This window comes from Protomyctophum bolini (assembly GCF_963924005.1).
Source record: "Protomyctophum bolini genome assembly, chromosome: 14".
Lineage (NCBI taxonomy): Eukaryota > Metazoa > Chordata > Actinopteri > Myctophiformes > Myctophidae > Protomyctophum > Protomyctophum bolini.
In genome coordinates this window covers 23,236,125-23,245,234 of record NC_137875.1, presented here as the reverse complement: position 1 = coordinate 23,245,234, position 9,110 = coordinate 23,236,125, and the positions used below count along the sequence as shown (strand labels likewise).

The 9,110-nt window shown below is 40.4% G+C and overlaps 1 protein-coding gene across 1 annotated transcript; it reads left to right on the top strand.

Moving 5' to 3' along the window:
- Positions 1-842: 842 nt before the first annotated feature.
- kcnk18 (potassium channel, subfamily K, member 18) lies at positions 843-7,620 on the top strand. The gene is made up of 3 exons (XM_080781343.1): positions 843-885; positions 1,040-1,186; positions 6,695-7,620. Exons 1-3 carry the CDS (start codon positions 858-860, stop codon positions 7,525-7,527), a joined length of 1,008 nt encoding a protein of 335 aa, XP_080637469.1. The 5' UTR covers positions 843-857; the 3' UTR covers positions 7,528-7,620.
- The last annotated feature ends 1,490 nt before the right edge of the window (positions 7,621-9,110 follow it).

Genomic DNA, 9,110 nt, shown 5'->3' with positions numbered 1-9,110 from the left:
TCATAAATACACATATAGAAACACCTGTACTTACATCCACATCACAATGTCATGTATGTCACAGTGCAATATAAGGAGTTGTGGTTTAGATGTATAGTCTTATACATTTCATGTTTAAAGTGAGCCCAAGTTCTTAAGATATGGCTTGAGCCTTAAGTGATCAATAGGGGGAGGCCAGAGTTAACAGGTCAAAGAGGTCATACAGATCATGTGATTGGCCCACAGGAAGTCTATGCCAACACATGGTTATAATCATATATATCCACCATTATGAACATTTAATAGACTACAAATCTGGCGATCAAGATACTACAAAGGGGTGAGTTATTCAAGATATTTTTAACAGTGCCCAAAATTTCTGAGTGATCCGATTCCTATAGCTAGCTCTGGTCCATAGCGTTAAGACGAAGAAGTACTAGGGTGATCCTTCTTTTCAAAAAGCTCGCATGAGCTGGTCGAGACAATTAATGGTCTCCCAAGAGGGCTCAAGTAGGCTGTGTGGGATGACGACTTGCTGTGCGTTCAGTCAGTGCATTTGCATTGGGCGCAGCAGGACGCGGACGCAGGAGTAGGACTGCCTTTAAAACAAAGATGACTTAACGGCGCGTAAGCGCATGTAAATTGTGAATCAAGAAGCTCGCAGAGGCTGGAAGATGTCGGTGGCAGTGAAAGGATTCAGAAGAAGACCCTCTAAATTAAAGTCCAAATGTGCTGCGCGCATGTGGAAAGTCTTTCCTCATCTTTTTCTCTGTCTTTCACTGGTCGGGTATGCAGCCCTGGGAGCGTTGCTTTTCAGATATCTCGAAGGAGACGGTGAGAACGTCAACGATGAGCAATATCACCAGTTCTTGGGACAAATGGTGACCTCCGTCCAGAACAAAACCCGTAAGTCGCCCAAGTCCTTAACTTTACTTAATAATTTACCTTAATGTATAATTATATTTGGGATGTTGTTGACAAGACTGATATGCCGCTAAAGTTAATCAAACTTAGTTTTGCAGTAGGCTACTAATAGCCCAATTGCCTCTTTTAATTTCAGAAAACATATCCTACTCACGTGAAAACATAGTGGATGAAGTAAAGACCTACATCGGAGAAAACTTCAAGGGCAAATGGCTTCAGAGCCCACACAGGTGGTCCTTCACCGGTTCAATGTTCTTCTGTTGCACAGTGTTCACCACAGTTGGTAAGTATAGGCTGCTACTATATCTCAATTAAATTAGTTATTTCATTGAAATAATGCCTAGCTAGCCAAACCAGGCTACATTATGAACGACAAGCCTCTGTAAGTTGTGGGCTGTGCTGTGCTGCCTGTGGTTTGGGGCTCATCTTGCACTTTGCTCATAATGACTGTGTACTCAGCTGTGTGATATTGCACTGATGATACCAGGCAGTAAAGATGCTTGCAGCATCCTGCTCCTATAACAGCCCGTCAACCATCCATAACATCAGCCAGTCAACCATGCATGGTACAATCTGTTTAATTTTTTATAAACACACTTTGTCATGACTCATGACACAATGTTCAGGACAACCTGTTTTAATACAGGCCTACCCCCTGGCAGCCAGGCTTGGAGTGGGAAATGTGGAATATATAGTTTTTTTATTGGCCTAAAATATTGTCTATATAGCCTACATAGATTCATGAATCCACCTGGCAACAGTTTCACATTTTCATTATGCTTTAAGTAGCATGTGATGTGTCAAACTAGGAGGTTTTCATGATTCTGAATCCATTGCAAGCATTCGTTATGCACGAAAAACACTCCTTGGGCTAACAACGGCCATAGCTGTCATCACAAAATGTGATGAGGTCATCGCATTTGAGCACATTTGGGCAAGTGGCTATGGCCGAATTTAGCCCAAGGAGTGTTTTTCATGCAAAACTAATGCTTGGAATGTTGCATTCAGAATCATGAAAAACCCCTAGTTTGATACGTCACAACTACTTAAAGCATAATGAAATTTTGAACATGGTGCCTTATATAGATTGTTAATGGTATGGTCACATAACCCCCTTTAAAAGAAATTGCTCGATGCTGACAGCCGGTCAGCAGGTAGATTCATGTCACTTCATAGTCACTTCGAACAAAAATGCCTGTTGGCTGCCGGACTACAGGACTTTTCAAAGGGCGTATGCCACTTACAGTAGCACAGAACACACTGCTGCCCACAGACAGACATGGAATGCAAATGTATGGATGCCCTACACTGTTGTCTCCCCCCGCCGGGCCTGAATGACACTTTTCTTTATAGGATTACAGTTGGCATTGGCAACCATATTTAAGATGAGCATGTATTTTATGCTACTAATAAAACCTCTGTCAGTCACTCAGTAACACTGTCTGTTCTGCATGGTTCTCCCAGACCCATAGAGACAATTCAGACATTTAGCAGATGCTTATTTATAATACAGAGAGATTTACAGTAAGAGAGAGAGAAAGTCACGTCACTAGCATAGACTCTCATTGAAAAAATGGAATGCGGAAGTTCTCTTTCTATCTCAATGAGGGAGTTCCAATGTTTGGAACTACAGGAGGCAACATCTCGCTTTGCACCGAGATCAAAGCATGATGCAACTCCCTCTCTCTATGGTCAACTTGCACACAGACATTCATTATTAGCATATGCACACAACCACTACGCCTGATTTTTACTTTCCCAAAATGTAAACAGTTCATTTCTGTATTTGTGTTAACACCGGAGATTTGCAGTTTGGCCAATGGCATGGTTACAGCCCTCTGTCGTCATGGTTACAGCCCTGCAGGCTATGGCATCTCTCACACATTACACAAGCACAAACAGAAGACAACAGCAGAACATGCAAACTTAAATCACTAAAAGTGAGGAGTGGCCGTTGTATTTCTCATTATCTGCAGACAGCTGTGCTGCATGGCCACAGTGGTAGACTACCACTGGTAGTACCCGCTTCTTGCCAGTCCCTGTGGGTCTACAGGCTCATACCAGACTGATGATTAGTAAACATTTACCAGGAGTAACAGTTCATCACATTTTCCATTCAAACCAGGACCTCGTCATTAGAATCAGACAGAAATTTGTTCCACGAACCAAGAAGTGTCTCGGCTGGTATGTTAGTGTAGTCGTGGACATGAATAAACACACTAAATATTTATTTTCATCACCGACAACTGGTTGTCCATAGACATAGACCATATTCACCGGTGCCCAATGCCCATCTTGCCATTAAGTAAATGAAGTCCAACTTGGCCACCATGTCTATGGGTGGTCTTCCAAGTTTGATGCAAGTCAGTCCTCCCAATGCCATAGCCCACAATGCATTGTGCAGCGTATATGCCACCAGCTGCACCGTATCTGCTTTACTTCTTCTAAACTCTTAGCTGATGTTAATGTTTATACATTTTGAATTGTGTCGTGAGAAGTTGTCAAGCACTTTTCCATCTAAACTCACAGTTGATGTTATAGTTTAGACATTTTGAATTGTGGGAAGGTGATTAATGGTGTTGTACTCGATAGTCTATAGTATACCTCTACACGAACTGCAACCGAAACAAGTTATAGTATATACCGGTATTTATGAATGTATTTAGTGCCATTGTATTGTGTATATTATGGCTGTGTGCTAGTAGGGAATATGTAGCACATGCTTTATGAAACACTTAGTATTTCTGTTGAGGAATCATCGCATCATTTATCATTTATAAACCCTTTCAAACAATAGCTGCAGCTTCAGTAGTGCCTGCCTGCGAGTTACAACTGCTTTGTCATCAGTATTTGTAGACAACATGTCACAAAGCCACACCTTGTTCATGTCAGAATCATGGCAACTGTCTTTAGGCTATTTGCAGTATGCCATAATTCAGCAATGCGTTGTTAGTTTATTTATCAGCTATTCTAACCACTTCCAACCGGGTGTTTCTGTTTTTGGCATGTCATTTAGGATAATTATTTTTTTTAAATAGCTAATTTAAACTTGGATATTTTTTGTGAATGCCAGCAAATATGAAATGATTCATTCTGTTTCCAATTCTAATTTGGCATTGAAGCAAAACTAGAAGATCAAAAATCTTAAAGATGGAGTGCCACAATTTTTGTATTTTTCCAGTTTTTCATGTGTCTATGAATTGACAGTACTTCATTAGACACCTGGAGTCGTTTTTATGTACAATGATGTATTCCCTTTGTATTTCTTTCTGGAGGCTGAACCCTTGACAGTCAAATGTGCCAATGAAAAAAACTGTAATATAGTCACATTATCAGCCCCTCCACTAACCCCTCCCCCTTTATCATACAACTACAGCTGTGGGTGCTGCCAGGCAAACCAGGCATACATGAACTGGTGGGGGTGCCCACATAAAAATGACATTTTAACAAATACTGTACACTTGAAAAAAATCTTCCTCCTTATACAACAATAAGACCTGAAAAATCATGGCACTCCATCTTTAAAACAATCTTAATCCATCCAAGTGAATCCATATTTAGAATTGTTAGAAATTCATAAACCAAGGTCTTAATGCATTTATTTTAGTAATGTCTGATTTCTGATTTATTTTATTTTATTAAACACTTCTAAATATTATTAATTATCAAATCTATATTAAATATATTCATATCTTATTGCCAGAGTTCTCTCTGTATGTCGATATGGATAGAATAATAGGAGATGTGTTACTTTCGGCTATATGATAGCACATGGTTAAAGGAAGCTTTACTAAAAGCTAATGGCTAATGGCTGGTCAGCCACATGAAGGTCACAAATCACTGAACGGAAAACACTGAGAGGAGAGGAGAGCAGAATGCTTTTTCACATCACCACAAAAAGAATATTAGAAGTTGTTTGGTTGAGGTTGTGGCAGCCATATTATGTAATATTATCCCTGTATATTGCACTATTACTGTATCTCACATGTGTATCTCTAAATCACTGGTAACAAACACTGTTTAAAAAAAAAAAAATATATATATATATATATATATATATATATATATATATATATATAGCACATATGTTTTGTACAATTAAGTTGATAGTGTAAAGATTCAGTGTGTACAATAAGGCAGATATCCTACATATCTCATATATTCTCGTACTATTAAGAAAATCTATTGAATATCTAATAAGGTTAGCAATAAAGAAATACAACATACAATTATGCACCAAATCTGGCATCACAAACTAAATGGTTTGTGATGCTCAGAAAATGCCAATAGATGGAAGTAATGCATTAGATTGGAGGTAATAGAGCGTCGCAGTCCCACCCCCTTTCATGGCGATGAATTTCCCATTCATTTTTCCGATAGATATTTATATTTAAAGACCTGTAAGCCTCGGGAGAAATCCAACTCGGATGGTGACTAATCATGACAATAAACACAATTTTTAAGGCCGAACAAATAATTAGAATGAAGAAAAACAACAAAAAAGGTGTTGTACCCTGCCCTTTTCTTCTTCTTTCTAATTATTTGTTCGGCCCAATTTTTTTGGTTTATCGTCATGATTTGTCAGGAGCCGAGTTGGCTTTGTCCGAGGCTTTAAAGGTCTTTAAATACATACTTTCTGAAACGTCTATGGGAAAAATGAATTGGAAATTCTCTTCCGGTGTCGCAGTCCCTCCCCCTTTCAGAACAACGAGTGGCCCAGGAAATGAATCACAATGCATTTTGACCATAGGCATATCTTTAATTATTTATTTAAAGACCTTTTAAGCGTTGTGCGAACCCAACTCTTGTCGTGACAAATCATGACAACACACACAATATTTTGGACCAAACAAAGAATTGCAAAGAAGAAAAAAAACGGCAGGTTGCAACACTTTTTTTTGTTGTTTTTCTTCTTTGTAATTCTTTGTTTGGTCCAAAATATTGTGTGTGTTGGCTTCGTACGACGCTTAAAAGGTCTTTAAATAAATAATTAAAGAAATGCCTATGGTCAAAATGCATTGCGATTAATTTCCTATCCTGGGCCACTCGTTGTTCTGAAAGGGGGAGGGACTGCGACGCTCTATAGCCTTATGTGTATTTATTTTCTGTAATTGTTAGCTCTGGTCCATAGCTATAATGCGTTTCATTTAGAGCTATGTTACTCTCGACTTCCGGGGCTTGCATGAATGCAGACCAGCCTCTTGTCTTTAGCGTAAATAAAAATAACGTTTTTGCTACTCACCAAAACAAAGGCGGGTTGTGTCATTAGAAAGCCTACTTTCCTTAGTGGAAGCACTCTGAGCCCCCCACCACATGTATAAACGGTACTTTTTGGCCAAAAAGGGATTTTGTTTCCACCGGAAGAAAATACTTTTAGTCACTCCACTGCGCCTTCTACCGATATTGCCCAGAGAATTGCCTCATAGAGAATATTTTTCCTTATAAATCCACTTTTGGTCAAAAAGTACCGTTTATACGTGCGGTGGGGGGCTCAGAGTGCTTCCACTAAGGAAAGTAGGCTTTCTAATGACACAACCCGCCTTTGTTTTGGTGAGTAGCAAAAAATGTTTGCTAAAGACGAGAGGCTGGTCTGCATTCATGCGAGCCTCGGAAGTCGAGAGTAACATAGCTCTAAATGCAATGCATTAGAGCTATGGACCAGAGCTATGTAATTGTGTGACCTATTGACCTATTTCTAACAATTGGAAAAAGATTTGTATCAGTCTAAAAAGGTGACTGTTTTGTGCCTTATAGTCCTAACATTAGCTGAGCCCGTTCTCTCTGGTTGCAGGTTATGGGGAGATCTACCCAGTGACGCTACCTGGTAAGGTGGCGTGTATCTTGTATGCCATGGTGGGCATCCCCCTGATGCTTCTGGTTATCAGTGATGTAGGAGACATTCTTGCTGTGTTGATGTCAACAACCTACCTCCGCCTCCACAAAGTCTGTAAAGGCCTCTGCTACCGTACGTGGTCCCCACGAAAGGCCCAAGACAAGGCAGGGAGCACAATCCGGTCTCTGGATGATGGCACCTTCCTCTTCAGCCACAACGTTGTGGTTGGTGAACCCATGGACATCCGGGAGGTGCTCCACAGCCAGGCAGATGTGAAAAAGAAGTCAGTACAACTCCGTAACAACACGGATATCTTTGAAAAGATTCTTGCTAGGGAGAACTTCACCAGAAAAGGTCCCTTGCTCAGGAGTCTCTCCTGCCCAGAGTTGGACCGCATGCCCCCACCACCCAATAAATGCGCCATCTGGGACTTCACAGGTATAGGAGGTGAAATGGAACAGTTGAATGTACCTTTTGTGCTGATTCTCATCGTATTTTTCGCCTACATTTCCTTTGTTGGACTGATTTTACCCATTTGGGAAACAGAGTTTGATGATTTTGACTCCTTCTATTTCTGCTTCATCACACTCACTACTATTGGGTTTGGTGATATTGTGCCCAAACACCCAAATTACTTCATGCTTACCTCACTCTTCATCATCATTGGCATGGCCATCATGTCTATGGCTATCAAGCTGGGCCAGTCTCGCATTGTCAGCTGCTACCGACAGTGTATGCGCTTTGTCAGCAGGGGCAATGTGTTGACCTTTGAAAATGAAGAAAACGATTAAGTCCCCAAGGGTGTCTGTTTGTTGCCACAGAGTTGCGAAGTCCTCAAAGTTCAAGTCAAACAAGCCCCAAGATGAGTGTCAGTGGGCAGTAAGGAGGGGGATCTGTTAACATGGTCCTGCTTGTTTGTCTAGTTTTAATAGCGTTTGGAATATACATTATGCATGTGGCCAAAGCTTTTGTTCCAGTAGAACTGAACTCAAAACAACAATGATCCACTTTCAGTTTTACTACACTGGCTGTGGTATTATTTGATCCTCACATTGCACAAACTTTGAAGTCTGAATTTATACTACCGTATATACTGTGTGCCAATCTTTTGAATGTTTGGATTACAATGCAAGTATTAATGTATAAAGTTTTATTTCACAAAGAATACTCTAGCACAAGGAATGCAAGATATGGACACAATTACTACATCTGATATTAGCTGAATGATGCGTGTTGGTGTTTAATTGGAGGTGTGGACTGTATTTCACGCTAACACTCAGACAAATGAATTAGTGGAACCTTAAGTTGTAAAGATGGATCATGAGCTTTATCTGTAGCGACTGTGCTCAGTGATCCAGAAGTATCGATTCCATTCACTCTCATTGTATGGCAAAACTATTTTAGCACGCATAGATGAACATGACCAAGCAGATTCCGATTAACTAAACAAATAAAGTCCTGGTGATTTGTGGGAATTGCTGTACTCATGTTATATGTTATGTTATGTTGTCAGAAGTTCTCTTATCTGTAGCACAACAAACAATGACAGGTCACCAATATTGTGTAATAAATAATAATAATAATAATAATATGAATTTATATAGTGTCTTTCATGAACCCAAGGACACTTTACATAAAATCAAAGAACCCATTTTCCATAAGCCTGAGAGTAGGTCTTTTCATAAATGCCTTAAAAAAGTCCAGAGCATGGCGAATCTCAGAAAATACTTAGGAAGTATAAATTACTTTACCAGGACTCATTTTATATAGGCAAAATGTTGCTGTCTGTATGTACGTACATATATATGTATGACCCAACAAAAGTAGCAGTGTCACTTGAGCTGTGTAATTCGCTGATTGATCAACTTTTGTTGGGACCTAAATACATACAAACGGTGTCATGCAATTAGTCTGATGGCCCACTGTTCCGAAGTACCATTGGTCCAATATGGTCTGCTTAAAGCTCAATGAACACTCCCCACTGGGAAGAGGAGCATCTTTAACATGGAAATGCATGGCAGAAAGACACTGGCTGCTCAAAAAGCAGCGGACACAGTCCCTCTGTCAGTCACACCTGGCCTGAGTACTTTCTGTGGACACGGTCCCAAGGTCAGTCACACCTGGCCTGAGTCAAACTACCTAAATTATAAACTAATTAGACTCTGAGCCGGGTGTGATGACAAGACATAATGGCATGCCTGCTGCATAGCTGTGACGTGGCTTCCCTGTGCAATCTGCAGCTATGAATAGCAAGTTACTGCATGTGATAATAACATAGTCCGACACCCCCCTAACCGCACGCGGAAGCCACGGGTGTGTCTTAACCAGCCACGTATGTCGGAGCGACGGGTGAGTCTTAACCGGCCACGTATGT